Source organism: Podarcis pityusensis, assembly GCF_964106645.2.
Source record: "Podarcis pityusensis genome assembly, chromosome: 13".
Taxonomy (NCBI): Eukaryota; Metazoa; Chordata; class Lepidosauria; order Squamata; family Lacertidae; genus Podarcis; species Podarcis pityusensis.
The window spans coordinates 45,165,100-45,186,031 of record NC_138038.1 but is presented as its reverse complement, the minus strand read 5'-3'; the positions used below and the strand labels follow the sequence as shown (position 1 = coordinate 45,186,031).

The 20,932-nt window shown below is 44.7% G+C and overlaps 3 protein-coding genes across 3 annotated transcripts; 2 read left to right on the top strand and 1 right to left on the bottom strand.

The window, feature by feature from the left end:
• The first annotated feature begins 1,098 nt into the window (after window positions 1-1,098).
• Window positions 1,099-6,693, top strand: LOC308461699 (olfactory receptor 4E1-like). The gene is made up of 2 exons (XM_080978833.1): window positions 1,099-1,217; window positions 4,919-6,693. The coding sequence occupies exon 2, from the start codon at window positions 4,926-4,928 to the stop codon at window positions 5,889-5,891; it is 966 nt and encodes a 321-aa protein (XP_080834959.1). The 5' UTR covers window positions 1,099-1,217; window positions 4,919-4,925; the 3' UTR covers window positions 5,892-6,693.
• A 2,664-nt stretch (window positions 6,694-9,357) lies between these two features.
• Window positions 9,358-12,812, top strand: LOC308461700 (olfactory receptor 4E1-like). The gene is made up of 2 exons (XM_080978834.1): window positions 9,358-9,469; window positions 11,835-12,812. The coding sequence occupies exon 2, from the start codon at window positions 11,849-11,851 to the stop codon at window positions 12,794-12,796; it is 948 nt and encodes a 315-aa protein (XP_080834960.1). The 5' UTR covers window positions 9,358-9,469; window positions 11,835-11,848; the 3' UTR covers window positions 12,797-12,812.
• Window positions 12,813-18,623: 5,811 nt separating this feature from the next.
• LOC308461708 (olfactory receptor 4E2-like) lies at window positions 18,624-19,562 on the bottom strand (the record flags this gene model as incomplete). The annotated part of the gene is made up of 1 exon (XM_080978845.1): window positions 18,624-19,562. One exon carries the CDS (start codon window positions 19,560-19,562, stop codon window positions 18,624-18,626), a length of 939 nt encoding a protein of 312 aa, XP_080834971.1.
• Between the last annotated feature and the right edge of the window lie 1,370 nt (window positions 19,563-20,932).

Here is a 20,932-nt window from a genome sequence, read left to right as displayed (position 1 = left end):
TCTTCAAGAGATCCGGAGGGTGGCAACACAAGAACAGGGCCTTCTCTGCAGTGGCTCCCCGTCTGTAGAATGCTTTCCCCAGGGAAGTTTGCCTGGCACCTTCATTACACACCTTTAGACACCAGGCAAAAACGATTCTTTTTAACCAGGCCTTTGGTTGATCCAATTTACATCCTATGCCCTTTTAAAATGTGAGGTTTTGGGGGGGGTTGTTTTTATTTTGAATATATATTTTGTGGTTTTATATTTTGATTTTGTTCTGTGAACCGCCCTGAGACTCCAGGGATAGGGCGATATATAAATTCAATAAATAAATAAATGTTTGTTAAGAGGCGCTGAGAGCTATCAGGGGACCTCTGTTCCCCTCACAGAGCTAAAATTATCAGAATGCCCAGTTCTTCTTGACATGGAACTCTGGGAATTGTAGTTTTGTGCAGAGAGAATTGTTGTTCCAAGAGAAAAGCAGTTCAGCTCTGTTTTCTGCAGCCAGTGAGAAAGGCACCCTTTTCCAGGGAGGGAGTTTTGTATGTGTGTGTGTGACATCACATGTCTACGTTGTGGCAGTGGGCACCCACGGGCCTGAGAGTGAGATGCCACCCCTGACGCACTTTGATGAGGTTGCCCTGGACCCCTCTAGTTCTCCAGATGTCACTGAACTCAAACTCCCATCAGTCCCAAGCAGAATAGCAAGGGATGATGGGAGTTGTAGTCCAGCAACAACTGCAGGGCCAGAGGTTTCACATCTTGGGGAGGGGCATGAATAGGTTGAAATTGGGGGGGGGGGGTCAGGCTTGTGGGCTCTTGCCTCCTCCTCACCACCATTATTCAAGGGCTCCTTCATATCTCACCTCACCGGGCAGCACAAAAGCACATTCACATTGGATCAGAACAGCAGAGAATCCAAATTCAAGAATACAGTTGTTTTTTCCTTCCCTTTGCAGAGAACAGCGATGCTGTACAAATGTTCGGAAACATCGTGGAAGTTTTGAACGTCCTAACTATCTCCCTTGTGGTGCCTGTCAGGAGTTCTGATCTCTGCGGGGCTGACTTGCTAAAGAATTGCAACAAAGTGAAGTTGGCAAGAGCCTGGATTGATGCAAAACAGCAGAAGGTTATATATCCTGAGAGAAGCAATGCTGCCGCCTGGTTCTTAAACTTTTCAGAAGGCAACAGTGGAGAACGGCAGCTATAATCCCGAGGCTACTGCAACCTTGCAGGTCTTTTTTTTTATTTATCATTTGAAAGCATGGATCACTTGAAAAGATTTAGGGGTTGGTTGATGCTAAAATAACTTTCTTAGAGGTTTGAAATAAGACTCCTTATCAGCTTCTCCTGCTCCTCTTCTTCTTCTGCTTCTTTTAAGATAAAATAAATCTTAAGCAAGGATGTGGGTGTGAAGGCAGTTCAGACCAGGGAAAAGAGGTGTTTAATGCTCCCCAAAGCAGTTTTTCTGATCAAAATCACACACACACACACACACACACACACACACAGAGCTCCTATTGCATTTGCCCCAATGTACGAAAAAAATCTGGATTCATTTTTCTCCAGCAAAATTAACAGCAGCTCTCTCTTTGTGTGTGTGTGTGTGTGTGTGTGAGAGAGAGAGAGAGAGAGAGAGAGAGAGATTTTGATTTTGATAGGGGAAATCTCAAGGATGGCGAGGGCTAAACAGTGTGAATTTCTCTGAAGAAACAGATTTTGTATGTGGTTTTGACTAGAGTAAACATTTTTGCGAGCACTTGCTCCTAATGTAACGCATTTTCGTATGTCATTTCTACTGTTATGTTCATTCCCCTAATATATGCATTTTTGTAAAGCTTCGTTGGCCGGAGACCTTCACTGCAAGATTTAGATAAGTGTGGATTTTGATGGATGGCTGTGTGTCGATTCTTACATTGTTTCAGAAAGTGCGAAGTTAATAGGTTCATCTTTAAATGTGGCCTGAATCAAATCTCTCCCCCATCCCTTACCACCTCTGAATTAAGGTGTACTTTGGCCCCTGTATGGTTACCATAGTGAAGTTATAGCAACAATTATCTATATTTCATTTGAAAGCAATCTGGCTGCATTGCCTTATTTCTTTACCACTCTTTACAATCCTTCTTCTCCTCTCCTCTCTCAAAGGAGGGGGATTCTCCCAAAGAATCCCAGGAAGGAACTGTAGTTTATTAAGAGGTGCTGAGAGCTACTAGTAGCCCCCTGTTCCCCTCACAGAGCTAAAATTATCAGAATGGCCAGTTCTTCTTCACATGGAACTCTGGGAATTGTAGTTCTGTGCGGAGAGAATCGTAGTACTGAGAGAGAAGCAGTTCAGGCACCCTTTTCCAGGGAGGGGGGCTCAGAAGTGGAGGAAGAGTTGTGTGTGTGTGTGTGTGTGTGTGTGTGTGTGATATCACATGTCCACCTTGTGGCAGTGGGCACCCACAATCCTGAGGGTGAGGTGCCACATATATGGTTAACTAAGAGTTGGTGGTAGGGGACACGGGTGGCGCTGTGGTCTAAACCACTGAGCCTAGGGCTTGCCGATCGAAAGATTGGCGGTTCGAATCCCCGCAACGAGGTGAGCTCCTGTTGCTCAGTCCCTGCTCCTGCCAACCTAGCAGTTCGAAAGCACGTCAAAGTGAAAGTAGATAAATAGGTACCGCTCTGGCGGGAAGGTAAACGGCATTTCCGTGCGCTGCTATGTTTTCACCAGAAGCGGCTTGGTCATGCTGGCCACATGACCCGTAAAAACTGTCTGCGGACAAATGCCGGCTCCCTCGGTCAGTAAAGTGAGATGAGCGCTGCAACCCCAGAGTAATCTGCAACTGGACTTAACTGTCAGGGGTCCTTTACCTTTACCTAAGAGTTGGTGGTATGTGTGTACAGGGGACAGAATACATGGGTGGTTAGGAAGATCATTGTGTCAAAGATCTATGGAGAAGCAGAACAGACTTCAGGATTTTTCAGCACCAGGGTGGATAAAAATCAATGATGTTTAAAAAAAATAAATGGGTTTTTTTAAAAAAAATTAAAAATTGGATTTTAAAAATTTAAATCGGATTTTATTTTTTTAATTGGATTTTTTTTAAAAAAATGGATTTTTAAAATAAAATGCTTTTGGAGGAAAAATCTTTCTAAATATAGTTTTCTATTTAAGTTACATTATAGTCCAAAGGATTCATCAGGAAATAAGGGTTTGTTTTAAGTTTTTCATGTTTGCTAAAACTCAGTCTAAGGTGTTTTTTTAAAAAAAATGTTTAACCACATCAGTTAACAAACATGGATACATATGGTGTAATGTTAATGTTTTATTTAAATAAATTGTTTAAATTGTTATTACGAAATGATTATTTTTCTCCTTCCAATAAAGTACAGAAGAAAAGTTGTCCAAACATAAACAGTTAACTTATTAAACCTCACAAAAATGTCATAATTATCTGTCTATGTATTTCTAATAGTATAACCAAATCAGTAATTTTTGATATAACTGTAAAAACCACTGTGAAAATTTCTAATTCCAAAAATGAAACCTTCATCTGGTTGTAAATATTAAGATTACAGCAGCAAGAATGAGCCTTTCTTTAAAAAAACATGATTTAAATTAAGTCTTACTGACCAGTGGTTTAAATTGTGATTTAAATTGATTTGATTTAAATCAAATCCACCCTGTTCAGCAGCACAGTGCCAAAGAATATATATTTACATGTAGAAGGTTCCAGATTCAATTCCTGGCATCTCTAGGTAGGACTGGGAAAGTATGTTGGTGAAGCCCTGGAGAGCCACTGCTGGTCAGAAGAGGCAGGTTGTGGTGAAGAACCTCAGGGCTGGTGGCTGAAGGTGGCTCTCCAAGCCTCTTTGTGTGGCCCTCAGTGTTTTCCATGGGCCATGCACCCTTCCCCAACCAAACCCATTCCTAGCCCTTCCTCTGCAGCCGACCTGAGTGATTTTGTCAGGCTAGAATATCCCCTTAAACTCGGATCCTGCCTCTTGTTTCAAGGCTCGGTGCGGCTTAACAGTCAATCCCTCTTCTCTGGGAATTCTGAGAATTGCAGCTGTGTGGTGGGAATAGGGGCCTCCCAATAACGCTCAGCACCCTTTACAAACTACAGTTCCCAGGATTCTTCATGGGAAGCATGACTTGCTTGAAAGCATGGTGTGGTACTACAGTACTTTAAATGTATAATGCATATCATTATTATTATTATTATTTAAATTTGTATATTGCCCTGTACCCACAGGTCTCAGGGCAGTTCACAAGATAAAATCACAATATAAAAACACAAAATGCATAATCAGAAACAAACCAGTAACCCCTCCACAGACTGACCATGATAGCTACCGGTATATAGAACCTCCATGGTCAAAGGCAATTATGCCATTAGAGGCCAGTTTCTAGGGAGCCAATAGTAGGAATGGGCCGTTGCTTTCATGCCCTCCTTGTGAGCTTCCCAAAAAGTCTGTTTGCACCCCGAAAAGTCCATAAGTAGAGCGCCGCTTCTGCACTTGCGTGAAGCGCAATAGAGCGGTTCTGCGCATGTGCGAAGCATGCAGATCGCTTCTGTGTGCGCATGGCAAAACCCGGAAGTATACACTTCCAGGTTTGCTGCATTCGCAACCTAAAAATCCACAACATGAAGCGAACGCAACCAGAGGTATGACTGTACTTTACAAAGTTGTATATTATGAAGATCTTCACCTCTTACAGTATTTGTAAGAATGGATCCCAAATATCATTGAATTTGTCCACGGCGAGTCTGCGTTCATATGCAAGCTGTTCATATGTTGCAAGTTTGTATAAATCAGATATCTTCAATCTGTAAACAGCTCTGAGGGTTTCTCTTTTCAGTCAAACAGTATGTAGAGTGTATGAAATAATAAATAAAGGACCTTCTAGGTCACTCAAAATGTTCTTCTGCCCTTTCCCTTTCTCTAGAACAGAAATGGAAGAACGTGTGGTTCCAAACTGGACTGTGGTAGCCCCAAACCAGACCTCGGTGACCGAGTTCATCCTCGTGGGGCTGTCCAATGACCCTGGGACGCAGCTGGTGCTCTTTGTGGTCTTCCTGGTGGTCTACCTGCTCACCTTGGCTGGCAATATTCTCATTGTGGTCACCATCATCCACAACCAGGGGCTGCACACTCCCATGTACTTCTTCCTGAGCAACCTCTCCTTCATCGACGTCTGCCATGCCACAGTCACTGTGCCCAAAATGCTGGCTGACTTCCTCTCAACTGCAAAGACCATCTCCTTTGGGGGCTGCGTGGCCCAGATGTTCTTCCTCCACCTCTTTGCCTGCACGGAGATCTTCCTCCTCACCGTCATGGCCTATGACCGCTATGTGGCCATCTGCAACCCGATGCATTACCTCACCATCATGAACCAGAAGGTCTGCCTCCTGCTGGCCGGCACGATCTGGTTGGGTGGCACAGTGCACTCTCTCGCTTTGACTGGCATGACCATCAAGCTACCCTACTGTGGGCCCCAGAAGGTCGACAACTTCTTCTGTGATGTCCCCCCGGTCATCAGGCTGGCATGCACAGACACCTACGTCATTGAGATCCTCATTGTTTCCAACTCGGGGCTGATCTCCGTGGTCTGCTTCGTGGTCCTGGTGGTCTCCTACGGCATCATCCTGGTCTCCCTCCGCAAACGTTTTGCGGAAGGCCGGCGCAAGGCACTCTCCACATGCGCGGCCCACCTCACGGTGGTGACCCTCTTCCTGGGCCACTGCATCTTCATTTATTCCCGCCCCTCCACCAGCTTCTCGGAGGACAAGGTGGTGTCGGTCTTCTTCACTGCTGTCACCCCTCTGCTCAATCCCATCATCTACACGCTGAGGAACGAGGACATGAAGCAGGCGCTCAACAAACTGTTTGGCAGGAAGGTGACGGCGGAGAAAAAGTGAGGGTCCGGCTGTACTATGAGGAGGTGCAGAGGGAAGGTGGGGAGAAGGGCCCACGTGAAATCTCACCACCAGCCAGGGTGAAATCAGGCAAGCGAGCATGGAACCCTATGGATCTCAATCTCTGCACATCTTCCATGGGTTCACCATGAAAATGTGGGGTTTGGAACATAGAGGAGAACCTGGCACTCAGAGCTTTTCAACTTGGGTACATGAGTTAAGACAGTTTCCTGATCCCCCTGATCAAATTTTGAACTCCCGCAATCACAAAAGACTTATCCTTATTATGTTACTGGGTGAGCACTTGCTGTTCACTGCTACGTTTCAAGAGTCTATGGATCAGAGCTTCTAAATGCTGAAGTGTCCATCTATGCCAACATGGCCCCTGGCGAACTTGCAAACTCTAGATTCTATATATGGAGCAAATGAAAATAAACATGAGCAGCAAATGTTGATGAACAAAATGCGTATTTAATAAACTTACACATGCATCTAGAAATGCCACTTGACTTGCATACTTTAGCTTGGATTTCAAACTGCGGTGGTACCTCGGGTTACATACGCTTCAGGTTACAGACTCTGCTAAACCAGAAATAGTACCTCAGGTTAAAAACTTTGCTTCAGGATGAGAACAGAAATCGTGCTCCGGCAGCGCAGCAGCAGCAGGAGGCCCCATTAGCTAAAGTGGTGCTTCAGGTTAAGAACAGTTTCAGGTGAAGAACGGACCTCCGGAACGAATTAAGTTCTTAACCCGAGGTACCACTGTATTTTGTGGAAGGGGAGGGGGGCTTCTGCTTGCTGTACAGAGGGGTGCATTTCAGTGCAGAAACTGTGCAGGGAATCTAACAAAATCCCTGCAGCCGCCTGAAACAACTGAAGGATTTCGCCGTGTTACTTTAAAGGTCTATACAGGAGAGGCAGTGTGGCTGGGGGAAGGTTGTCACTCAGAGGTAGAGCACCTGCTTTGCATTTAGAAGGTCCCAGAATCAATTCCTGGCATCTCCAGAAAAAGCTTTTATTCATTTAATAATTTTGTTTTAATAACAAAATCCTCTACACAGTTTATACAGAATAGTATATAATATTCGTTTATAAAAATGGCAGCAAAAGCACAAAGACGTAGCAAAATTACGGAAATATCAATGCAAAAGATTTTTAAAACAAATGCACTGTACATAATAAAATTACATGCCCGTGTAGGCTTGTCTATTTTTAGCAGACATTTAACAGCACCAAGGAAATGCCTGCCTAATATCCAGTGGCAGGGAGTTCCAGAGAACAGGCACACTAAAGATTGAGCCTTCATTAAGTGTGAAACAGGCACTTGGCAATGTGGCACTTGTTTGGATTTGATATCCTGGTTTATCACTACCCTAAGGAGTCTCAAAGCGGCTAACATTCTCCTTTTCTCTTCCTCCCCCACAACAAACACTCTGTGAGGTGAATGGGGCTGAGAGACTTCAGAGAAGTATGTCTGGCCCAAGGTCACCCAGCAGCTGCATGTGGAGGAGCGGGGAATCGAACCTGGTTCACCAGATTACGAGTCCACCGCTCTTAACCACTGCACCACACTGGCTCTCTTAAATGTGCCCGCCCCATAGAAAGAAAGGCTCTTCCAGACCAGCATATTTTTTTTGCAGGTATATCCTGCATCATGTGCTAGCTTTCTGCATGCAAGGACTTTCCCCCTATAGAGGACCTGCAGTCTGAAGTGGTATAGACTGGGTGACCAGCAGAGGGTCAGCCAAAATCAAACATTGTTGGATCTCCCAACCATACTTTGTCTGGGCTTGGGCCAAGCAAAAGCAATGGTTAGGCAAAGAATTATAGACACTGAGAGACAACAGGACTGCTTAAGGTGCCCCGACTACAAAATTGTAGAAATTGAGAGATATATAGCTGCACCAGCAGCATATCTCTTTTTTCTTGTATCCAAAAATGCAAGAAGGACTTTTACACTTGCCAGAAGCTCGGCTCTGCCCTTGCCGGTCTTGGAAGGATCCTTTAAAAAAGTCCCATATGACCAGAGAATTTGCGCCTGTCCTTTGGGGGATATAGGAAGCCCTGAACACATATTTTTTAGATGTCCCTTTTACGATGAAGCGCATAGAGAAACCATTGACCCCCTGCTGGTGAGGCTTGCTGGCCTCCCGGTAAAGCAAAAATTTGATCTTCTCCTGTTAGGCAAAGACCACAAGACGACCCGGATTGTCGCCAGATTCTGTGCACAGATCTGTAGGCGCAGACCGTCCCCCAATTCAATCTAGTTTGTTAAGAAAATTCCCAAACCCGGATCCACGAGCGACTTTGGGTCATTTCTCTTAGGCAGTCTATTTTAAAGTTTTTATGTGTTTATATGCCTATCACACTTTTAAACTTAAAATCCATTGTTGTATATTGTTTTGAATGTTTGTTTTGCTTTTGGGATTGTAGTTCCATTTGTGTTTCTCAAGCTGGTCTATGACCATAATAAATTTCATGTTCATGTATAGACTGGGTGACCAGTAGAGGGTCAGCCAAACTCATACATTGTTGGATCTCCCAACCATACTTCGTTTCCTTTCAGGCTTTTATTCTGCCTCTGAAAACCAGTTCCTGGGAATCCCAAGTGGGGAGGGCACTGTGATTCACAGTTCCTGCTTACAGGTTTCCTGGAAGCATCTGCTTGGTTACCTGTGAGAATGGGATATTGAAGAAGATGGGCTTTTGGCCTAAACCACCCACCTTTGGTTAAAATGATCTAGCTAGTGATCCTCACTGCATCCCCTGTTCTAGACCTGTGCCATTAATGGAGTTAGACTGGATGAGTTTCCATTGTGCAATTATGGGCAATTGTTGTGTTGTTCTCTGTCCAAATTGACACACGATTCCTCAAAACCTAAGAGGGCTTGTTAAACAATGACAGGCTTAACTTTGACGTTTCTAAAACTTTGGGGCAACTCGCGTAAGACCTCCCCTGTGACTTAATTGTGAGAACTTCAGTTTGCAATCCTCGCTTTGATGCTCCAGTAGGTGTTACACATTCTTGGCTATGACAGAATAAGAAGCATATTGAGGGAGGAAAAGCATAAAGGATCTCTAGAGTTGGCAACGAGAGGGGACAAAGCAACATGTCATGAGTCTTTTTGCTTCCCTTACTTATGGGTTGGGTAGTCCTTACTTTAACCACAACTCCTTAGGTCTCTCAAGAAACGAAACTTGAATGAAACTGAAGACTTGGATTCTTTCTATATTTGAATTATGCCAAAGGAAAACCAAAATGTAGAGACCTGATCTGGATCTAAACTTCATGTTAGTTTAGAGGCAATCTATATGCAGGATTATTCATTTGACCCAAGACTTTATAGTAGCAATTTTATACAAAGCAAATTCAGCTAGGACTGTCTTAGAAAGGCAGCCTGGAAGAATCAAAATGCGCTTTGAAGAGAGTGTTGAAATTACAAGTTCTTCTCTCTGATTCCCTTAAGCTCATCTGCGTGGCCTTCAGAGGCAGTCAAAAGAAACTGTTTTTAAATTGAACGTTAGACGCCTGTCCAAAATTATCTCCGCCCTAAGAATCTCCAGCACCTCCAGAAAGAAATGTAAGTGACATTTTATTCATTCAGTTGCAGAAGGGAGGGTTTGGGATTCTGTGAGTGGATGCACAGCATTCCCTGAAAGCACATATAATGCACATTTAAAGTGCATTAATCCCCCCCCCCAAGAATCCTGGGAACTGTCATTTGTTAAGGATGCTGGGAATTCCAGCTGTGCAAGAGGGAAACTACAGTTTCTAGGATTTGTTGAGGAAGTCCTGTGCTTTCAATGTATGCTGGTTGTGCTTTAAATCTATCCTATGGATTTGCCCAGATCTTAAATGAACAAAACTTCTCTGTTGAAATTCTATATGGAAACATATTCGAAATCACACTTGTCACTGAGGTCCAAAACTGGGACAAATTAGCCAAGTCCTAGCACTTGTTAATTTTTAAGTGGGTGTCAATGCATTGTTCATCAAGGGAGCCATGTGTATTCTTCATTTGCACTACCCAAATGCAGAAATGAGATCCAGCATAATGAGAATAACATGTAGGCAAAATAGCACACAAAATTGTGTATGTTAGGAGAAATTTGCACAAAAATGCTGGTGACTTTTTGCAGGGACCTTTTCGTAAAGGAAAAAAAAATCATGAACCGATCCAGAAATGTGGAGAAATGAATTTAGGACTCAAAAAATGGAGAAACTGAGAGAAACTGAAATTGAGCGATTCATCCATCATTAGACTGAACTATTGCCATCTTGAGGGGTACACTTCCCTCCTTTCCTCCCTCCTTCCTTCCTTCCTTCCTTCCTCTCTCTTTTGCTCTTTCTGTTCTGTCATTTGTTGTAGTGTCCTTTTCATGGGCTGCTGCTGTTTTAAAGTTTCGGGGGTTTTGTGGTTTTTTTAGGATTGCTAGGGAGCAATCCTATGCACAAGGAGCTGGTAGGTGTAAAGTAAGCCAGCCTAAAGTTACACAAGATCCAAACCCTGTTCAGCAGCTGGGTTCCTGCTGCAGGTCTGCCTACACCTAGCAGAGGGGAAACAAGCCTTTAAAACAGTAGTTTACACCAGATTGCCCACTTACATGATCCAGACTAGGTTCCCCACTCTCTGGTCCCACCACGCTCCACAAAGACCCCCCTTTGGGCTCTTACACCAGCCCCAGCTTAGCCAGTTGAGCCGGGAAATTATGCCAGTGTATCTCTGGCTGAACCCAGGTTGGGAATCAGCCAGCTGAGGTGGAGATCCTCTGCATCTTAAGCCACTCATCCGAGCAGATATCACCATAGGACTGCCCCTTCGCCCCTGTTATTTGTTTTTATCTGGCCTTCTTAATCATGGTCAAAATGGATGCTGCCTTTTTTTGTTTCTGAGCCTCCTCGGGCAAGCTATGACTCAAAAGGTGGCGTATCCATAAATCTATCAATAGAAATAAGTACAATATATATTTTTCCCCTCCTCATAGTAGGGACATGGCAGAAAGGATGGAATTAACCCTCCTCTCTCCCACTGCCTCAGCCCCAAACTAGATCTGAACTCTGCGGCTGGTTTTTTAAATTATTATTATTTATACTTTTCAGAGATATACATTTGACTGATTTTCCAATCATTTTGACATTTTAAAACATGGGTAGGCAAACTAAGGCCCGGGGGCCGGATCTGGCCCAATCGCCTTCTCAATCCGGCCCACGGACAGTCCAGGAATCAGCGTGTTTTTACATGTGTAGAATGTGTCCTTTTATTTAAAATGCATCTCTGGGTTATTTGTGGGGCATAGGAATTCATTCATTTTTTTTGTTTTTTCCCCAAAATATAGTCCGGCCCCTCACAAGGTCTAAGGGACAGTGGACCGGCCCCCTGCTGAAAAAGTTTGCTGACCCCTGTTTTAAAACTTGACTTCCTTCCACCTCTTTCTGCAGTTCCTTAAATTTGTTTTTAATATCTTCTGTATATCCAAATTCACTTAACTTACTCGTTTATTTATCTTCTTTCAATATATACTCTTACGTAACTGCAGGTTATTACAATAATCCTGCCAGTGTTTTTATCTGCTTACTGTAAATATTCAATAAACCATTTCCATTCTTTTATCAAAAGTTTGTTATCTTGATTACTTTTTCATCCGGTAAGTTTCACCATTTCTGCATATTCCCTAAGTTTTTGTATCCATTCTTCCTTTGCTGGGAGTCTGTGGCTGGTTTTTTAGCTTAAAGAAAAAAAGAATCAAGGTTTCTGAATGCCATGTAACACTAATCACAGGTGGAAGTAGATTTCAACTTCCTTTTCCTTTGAAAAAACAAATCAGGTCCCCTCTCCTCTTCCTGTGTATTTGGGGTGGTTGTGTCTGTTTTCACCCAAAGAGACTCCAGGCCAATCAGAATTTCAGTTTCTCATCCTCCCTGTTTCTGTCCTGCATCCCTTCCAGCCTCCAGCACAGAGATGGATGCAGTACCAGAGAATGTCACTACAGTGAAGACATTTGTCCTGTCAGGCTTGACCGCTAGCCACAGCACCGAACTGGCACTCTTCGTTTTCTTCACAGCTATCTACTCCCTGATCCTAGTTGGCAACGTTCTCATCGTCGTCACCATCATCTACGACCAACATCTTCACACGCCCATGTATTTCTTCCTCAGCAACCTCTCCTTCATCGATGTCTGCCATTCTTCCGTGGTCATGCCCAAAATGCTCGCCGACTTCCTAGCGGAGACGAAAACCATCTCCTTTGGGGAATGCATAGCCCAGATGTTCTTCCTCCACCTCTTCGCTTGCACGGAGATCTTCCTCCTCACCATCATGGCCTACGACCGCTACGCCGCCATATGCAATCCCCTCCATTACGGCACCATCATGAGCCGCCGGGTCTGCCTCCAGTTGGCTGTGGCCATGTGGCTGGGCGGTTTGCTGCACTCCATAGCCCTGACACTGTTGACGCTCAATGTGCCCTACTGCGGCCCCAACAGCATCGACAACTTCTTCTGCGATGTCCCTTTGGTCATCAAACTGGCCTGCGCCAACACTTACGTCTTTGAAATCCTCATCGTCTCCAACTCGGGGGTGATCTCGGTGGTCTGCTTTGTTGTTCTGGTGGTCTCCTACGTGGTCATCCTCGTTTCCTTGAGGAACCGCTTCTCTGAAGGGCGGCGGAAGGCTCTGTCAACTTGTGCTGCTCACCTAACGGTGGTCACCTTATTCCTGGGCCACTGCATTTTCATCTACCTCAGACCGGCCAAGAGTTTAGCTGCGGACAAGGTGGTTTCTATCTTCTTCACGGCGGTCACCCCTCTGCTCAACCCGGTCATCTACACCCTGAGGAATGAGGACATGCTGAATGCCCTGAACAAGCTGCGAGGCCGACAGGTCAATCTGGAAGGCAAAGGGCATTAGGAGGAAGAGGGATGAAATGGTGCATTCATAAAAGCGCAAAGCTGCTTTATTTCGAACATCATTTGCAAACTAGTAAGAAGGAACAGCTTTTGACTACAATCAGCAAACAATATTTCATATCGAACTCAGGTATACCCCAGGATTCAGCAGTGGATATGAAACCTTGGTTTTACTGGATTTATTTCAGTGCAGGCTCCCTACTGATCTTTGGAACTCCCTGCCTATTAACATCAAGCAGATCCCTTCACTGTACTCTTTTCAACATTTGCTAATATATGTACCGTATTTTTTGCTCTATAAGACTCACTTTTTCCCTCCTAAAAAGTAAGGGGAAATGTGTGTGCATCTTATGGAGCGAATGCAGGCTGCGCAGCTATCCCAGAAGCCAGAACAGCAAGAGGGATTGCTGCTTTCACTGCGCAGCAATCCCTCTTGCTATTCTGGCTTCTGAGATTCAGAATATGTTTTTTCTTGTTTTCCTCCTCCAAAAACTAGGTGTGTCTTGTGGTCTGGTGCATCTTATAGAGCGAAAAATACGGTATATATTTCAGGCAAGCCTAGCTAGAAATGTAGAATGTCGACATGTTCTTTAATCTGGTTTTTAGCTTGTTGATTTTAATTATTTTTTATATGTGCTAAATAGTTGTTTTTAAACATTGTTTTTTTAACTGATGATTTCATTATTTTATTCCTTTTGTAAAATGCTTTGAGGAGGTTTCTTAAAATCTTCATGAAGTCAATCAATAAAATGCCCTTCAGAGTCTGCGGCCACATCCGCACCATATATTTAAAGCAGACTTGCTCCACTTTAACCCTCGTGGCTTTCCTCAAAGAATATTGGAAACTGTAGTTTCTTAAGAGTTCTGGGAATGAGAGCTCTGTGTGGGGTCTCTCAACCAACTACACTTCCCAGGGTTCTTTGGGGGAAAGTTGTGGCTGTTAAAGTGGTATAAATATGTTTTTAATCCAAGGTGCGCTTACAATCTGTGCCTGCTCCATGATGGACCTGTATTGGACCTTTACAAATGGAGGGGTGGGACCATAAAACCCAGGGGCCTAATGTGGCCCTCCAAACTTCTCTGCCTGGCCCTTGAGTCTCTTCCCAGGCCATAATCCCTCTTCAGCCATTCCTCTCTCCTCAGGCCATGGCCTTCACCTGTTCTACTTCACACTATCCTTGAGTGGTTTTGTCTTGCTGGAATTTGTCTTTGAGCTCTGATAATGCCTGGTTGGAGACCAGAGGGGGTATGAAAGCATCTGTAGGAAGTAGCCCAATGTAGCAAGGTAAAATTCATCATATGCTGCTTGGCCCATTATCAAACCCTCCAAATGTCCCGATTTTCCAGGGACAGTCCTGCAATTACAAAAGCCATCCCGGCTTCTGATTTGATCCTGGAATGTCCCTATTTCATTTCCCCCTGCTGCTGCTGCTGCTGCTGAGCTCAGGGAGGAGAATGACATGGTGCTTGTCCTCAGCTCCTATTGCCTCTCCACAGCTGCCACTGCCGGCCTCCTTTCTCAGACAGCTCGTAGCGGTTGCTGGAGAGCAGGTGAGGAGGAGAAGAGACCCCTGCCCCCAAGGACCATGAGGAACCATGAGGAACTGGCTCTGAGGGGCAGGCAGAGGGCAGAGCCGTCCTGGGTGGGAAGAAAGGAGGAGTGGAGCACAAGGAGTCTTGATGTTTATTTTTATTTTTAAAATGCTTTGTTAATTGTGCCCTTTCCTAATATTTATTTATTCGTGCCTTGTTTCTCTTTTTGTCAATCTACCGAAGAAAAAAATAAAATCGGGGTGAAGGGGTTTTCTCAGGATGATGGAAGTAGTGGCACTTGCCCTTCTTCTGATAGGAAATGCTCTGCCAGGGCAAGTGGGCAATAAATGGGGGGTTGAGGAGAGTCAGTTGGGGTAGAGTGAGAAATGTCCCTATTTTCATCTGAGGGATGTTGGACGGTCCGCATTATGCCTCTGGCTCTTCCCACCACCACTGGAATGTGGCCCTCTGGCACATTCAAACCTCGCTTCAGCCTTCATGCCATAAGTTGAGAAGTTTCTAAACAAAGGTGGAGGGATGGCTCAAAGAATCTTCTTCATGGCATAGAAGATGCCAGTTTCACTCAGGCCTTGGATACTATTGCCACTAGAGTTACCAGGACTCCTGACGCTCAGATTTTGGAGGGGCTGGTTGCTCAGGGATGGTGCCTGTTGCAGTAAGGGCAAATCCTGAAGGCACATGTTGAGATAGATGATGATAGATAGATAGATGATAGAGATAGATAGATAGATAGATAGATAGATAGATGATAGATAGATAGATGATAGAGATAGATGATAGATGATAGATAGATAGATAGATAGATAGATAGATAGATAGATAGATATAGATGATAGATAGATAGATAGATAGATAGATAGATAGATAGATAGATAGATAGATGATAGATAGATAGATAGGTGATAGATGATAGATAGATAGATAGATAGATATAGATAGATAGATAGATAGATAGATAGATGATAGATACACACACACACACACACACACACACACACACACGGGGAGGCATGTAACTCATTGGTCAAGTAGGTAGCCAATAGGCTGTCCTCCACATATTATTTGAACATCCCAACTCTCATCAACTCCACTCTACATAGTTGGTGGTCAGGACTCATGGGGTTGTAATTAGGGTTTGCCATACAACGTTGTTGACCATTTTTCTTAGGGGGGCACACAAAGTTGTTGAGCCTTGGGCTTTGGGGTATCTTTGATGTGCTCTTCTTAAAAAGTCGCCCTAGTTGCCATACATCCAGGTTTTTGCCAATTCGGACACCATTTCAACAATGTTATTTCCAGACATGTCCAGGAAAACTCAGATGTATGGCCGTCCTAGTAGTAATCCATCAACATCTGGAGAAACACAAGTGAGCCCCCTTTGCCCTAAGACCTAGCAGTCCTATTTTCACGAGCCTGTGTGGTGCATCCAAGGTAGCTAAATATCGAGGAGGACTGGAAGAAATTTAAGAACTATTTACAAAAGTATTGTAATTTGAGTGAATGCTAAATAAGATGCTAGATTAAAATAACTGAGCACCACTAAATTTAGAAGTTTTTAAGAAAATAAGTAAGACTGTGAAAATTTAGCTCCTTCCGAGAATTATAAGATTATGAAATATAGAAGGGATATAAGAATTTAAATAAGATGATAAATTGCTGACAAAATGTTACAACGATGAAAGTGGGAGCGGGAGATGTGAGGAAGTCCAAAGAAAATGTGAAAATATGTTAAGATAAATGTTATATTGTTTATTATGTTTATTTTTATTGTAAAACCCAATAAATTGCTTTAAAAAAAAAAAAACAAGGTAGCTAAATATCTTGGGAGCTGGAGGTCAAGACTGGGGAACCTGTGGCCCTTCAGATGGCCTGCAACTTTCACCACCACCCCACCTAACCATGGCCTGCTTTGGTTGCAGCTGATGGGAGTTGGAGTCCCACAACATCTAGAAGCCATATGTTCACTTCCCCCTTGGTTGATGAAAACCAAAAACCTTAACACCCACTCACTGCTCACTATCAGTGTTGCTAAAGGGTCAAAGGTTGCTTTGGGCTTTGGAACACAATGGACCCACAAATGGGGTGAAGGGGAAAGATGTCTCCAAAGGAAGATGCAAAGCATTGCCGTTATCTATGTCTCTTTCCATTTTTGGTTGCGGTTCCAAGGGGGTGACTCGGGCGTACACGTTTCTGCACCTATGTGCCACCTCCAGAATGTAACCCCTGTGCAAGGCACGATCGTACTGTAAACAAAGCATTGAGGCCTTTGTAATGTTTGCATGTAGCTTATCTTAGAGACAGTGATATGAGGAGACCAGAACCATCCCTGGTTCCATGTAGATGAGGGATAGGGAACAATTTTCAGCACACAATTGCCTTCTGGGGGCCATATGCCAGAAGTGGGCGGAGCCAAAGGCAAAAGTGGGTGGGGCATTGGATATAAATGTTCCCTGGTTTCTCTACATTCCCCACCTCTATCCAGGTAAACCAGAGACATCATAGAGTTCAAGGGGACACTCTAGCCAGGTAAAAACCACTCTAGGGACTCAGCTATACAGCTGCAAATATAACGTTTTAAGTGTGCTTTAAGTGTATTATACAAATGTGACACTAGATGGTGATGGTGGGCTTATGGCAAATTCAATATATTTTTCAAAACTTCTTTTTTTTAAGCATTTTTGCAGCGTTTCTTTGTATGTGTCTAGATTCCACCTAGGAGAATAAGGTAAGGTCAGTGGTGGGAGTGATCTGGGGAGTTGGGGTGTGGCTGAATAGGGGGAGTGGCCTGCAGAGTATCCCAAGGGCCAGATACAGTGGTCCAGGGGCCACATTTGCCCCTCCCTCCACCCTAAGGTTTCCCATCCCTAGCCTACACTGACTGCTAGTGGACTGAGATCTCCTCCAATCCTAGCTAAAAATGCCAGGGTTTGAACCCAAGACCTCTTGCGTATACAAAGCATCTGCACCCCCGACTAAAACACCCACTAAAACACCAACTCTTTTTGCTGGCTCATCTCACCCTTCCTGTTCAGCTTTCATTAGTACAAAAGGGATATTCCTCTCTCTCACACACACACACACGATCCTTGCAATTCTTTACATCGAGAGATCATTTGGCCCCTGCCTGCGTCATGTCGTCCCACAGCAAGAAAAGAAAAAGGAAGTCTTCTTTGCTCTAATCAACTCCCCCTGGAACCTATTAAAAGTTTCTTTGATGAGGAACGGCGGGTGATGAAACTTCACCAACAAGTTTCTAAGGTTTTAATTAAATGAAGACAGAAGTTTTCGTGAGGTGGAAGAGTGATCAGCAAAAGTGCAGGAGAAACTTCATGAAAGACTGTGAAGAAGGAGCGGGGGTGGGGTGGGGAGATCCGCTTAAAGCGTTATATTGGGGAAGGAATAAACCTTACAATCTGTGTTTTGTTTTGTTTTGTTTTGAATTTAATGTCCCTGCCATCCTAATGAGACCGTCTCAAGTTGTTGAGTCCCAAACAGAGATGCTGTGGAGAGTCTAGTTTGACCTGGGAAGTTTTACCTCAGTCTTTGGAAGGGAAGAACACCTAGTAAAGAGAGGGAAATTCTCTGTGCATGGTCAGAGGCAATACTTCCATTTGTTGCCACTTTTGAAATTGGACATTCATTTAAGGGGGGGAGATTGAATTCTGGCGTGATCAAGCTTGGAGAAAAGTCCTAGATGGATCAGTTTAGTATTCGCATTGATATCATGTTGTATTTGATATCATATCATGTATCATTCGTATTTGATATCATGTTGCTGATGTTAGTCTGCCCTTCACCCTAACATCCCAGCTTACAGGCTGCCATAGAGAATCAAACATTTGTTTATGGAATAAAGAAACAAACAAATAATATTTCATTTATTATTTATTCATCGCTTGCCTTTACACCCCACCTTTTCCTCCAGGAAGCTCAACATGGTAGACATGGTTCTTCCCCTCCTCACTTAATCCCCACAAAAACTCTGTGAGGTAGGCTAGGCTGAAAGGTGTTGACATCCAGTGAGTTTCATGGCGCCCTCCCTGTGGTCTCCCAGGTCCTAGTCCGAGGCTCCAACCACTACACCACACTGCTTCTCTTCTACCATAGGTCCACCCAGCTCAATATTGTCTACACAAGGGCTCTCTAAGGTATCAGGCAGGGAACCTCTCCCAACCCTACCTGGAGGAAAAATGGGAAGCTGAGAGAAAGCAAAACTGACAGATTCACCATCTGTACCATCTGCCAATCTTTCCCCGCCTGAGGAGAACAGCCACTCATTTCCTCAAAGAGAAGACCTTCTGGTCCCTGAGTTTCTTCATGGCGTGCTTCACCTCTTCGTTCCTCAGCGTGTAGATGACCGGGTTAAGCACGGGAGTCACCACGGTGTAGAAGACAGCCACCACTTTCTCCATGGAAAAGTTCGAGACAGGGCGGGTGTAAAGGACAAGGCAAGGCCCCAGGAACAGCACCACGACAAGGAGGTGGGCGGCACAGGTGGAGAGGGCCTTGCGCCTCCCCTCGGCGGTCCTCCCTCTTAGCGATACCAGGATGATGATGTAGGAAGCCAGGAGGGCCAAGAAACAAACCAAGGAGATCATGCCGCTATTGGACACAATCAGTAGTCCTGTCAAGTAAGTGTCAGTGCAGGCCAACTTGATGACTGGGGGAACATCACAGAAAAAGCTGTCTATGACGTTAGGCCCGCAATATGGGAGGCGGATGGTGAGGACAGTCTGCACCAGGGAATGGACCATGGCTCCCACCCACAGGGCGCCCACCAACCAGACACAGACCTTCAGGCTCATGATGGACATGTACTGCAGCGGGTGGCAGATGGCAACATAGCGGTCGTAGGCCATGATGGTGAGGAGGAAGATCTCAGCACAGGCGCTGAGGTGGAGGAAGAAGAGCTGGGCTATGCAGCCGCCAAAGGAGATGGTCTTTCGGGCAAACAGGAAGTCGTGGAGCATCTTTGGCGCGGTGATGGAGGAATGGCAGATGTCGATGAAAGAGAGGTTGCCCAGGAAGAAGTACATGGGGGTGTGGAGACTCCGGTCGCAAACCACGGTCACCATGATGAGGAAGTTACCTGCTAGGATGAGCAGGTAGATGATGGAGAAGATGGCAAATAAAGCCAGCTCAAGTCGCCGCCAGTTGCCAGTCAACCCCAAGAACACAAAATGGGTCACTGTGGTGTGGTTTAGACTATCCATTTAAACAGAGCAGAGGGAGGTCCATGCGACGAACCTGAACAGAGGGGGAAAGCACAGGTTGTCTATATCAGGCATGGCCAAACTTGGCTGTCCAGCTGTTTTGGGACTACAGTTCCCATCATCCCTGACCACTGGTCCTGTTAGCTAGGGATGATGGGAGTTGTAGTCTCAAAACAGCTGGAGGGCCAAATTTGGCCATGCTTGGTCCATATATTTGTCTATAAAACACAATACTGTATTGGCCTGAATATAAGCCACACTTTTTTTCCAAATTCCGACTGTGAAAAGTTAAAGTGTGGCTTAAATTCGCGACCTTACAAAAATTGGTTTTTACGATATCACTGCTGAAACAGACATACGGCAAAACAGAACCGATTTGCGAGCTTGAGACTGTTGTGCAATTAACCCGTAGAATTTTCTTCTACATTTGCCATTTAGGGTGCCTGTGGAATTGTAGCAACTGAATAGCAATTTGCGATTTGAGCTATCATGCGGTAGCTTTGGCGGGCTTGCAAGATCAAAAGCTTAAGTTGGCTCAGAGTTACAATTCTACCAACTGCTGCGATTTTTCAGCCTGTAACCCAATTTTAAGGGAGCGGCTTATATTCGGGTATTGTCTTTTTTTTTCTCCCTTGAATTTTAAAGGTGTGGCTTATTTGCGGGTGCGGCTTATATTCTGGCCAATACGGTAATTTATATTGTACATCGTACATCATTGACTGTTTCCTCAGAGGCTGGACACTAGGCAAAGCTGGTCGGAGACATTTTGGTTACTGAGGCAAAGGGAAAAGATATTTCTTTCCCGCATTCCATGTACAAAAATGCCAGAGCTGCCGTTGTATATAAGGCTGCATGCACATGGTACATTTAAAGCACATTCACAGCATCAAGGCTGCTGCATTAGTTTAGAGAAAAAGTGAGTAAAAGGGCACAGGATAGAGGTGCAGACAATTACCGTATTTTTCCTTGTATAAGACGCCACCATGTATAAGACAAGCCCTATTTTTTTAAACCCAAAATTAAGAAATTAAGTTGTTTAGCTTTTGGGGGGGTGGGGGAGGTCACTTCTGCCAATTGCTCACCCACCTGCCTGCCACTGCCAATCACTTGCCGCAACCACTGCCGATCATACACCTCACCACAGCTGCCAATTGTCTGCCTGCTCGCCACCACCAACAGCCCACCCGCCCACTTGCCACAGCCACCAATCGCCTGCCCAATTGCCGCAGCCACAGCCAATCTCCAGCAGGCCTTGCCGCAGCCACCAATCACCTGCCCAATCGCCGCTGCCAATCTCCTGCTCGCTGCTGCCATTAATCGCACGTCCCCCCTCTGCATTCACTATCTGTGTATAAAACGACACCCAATTT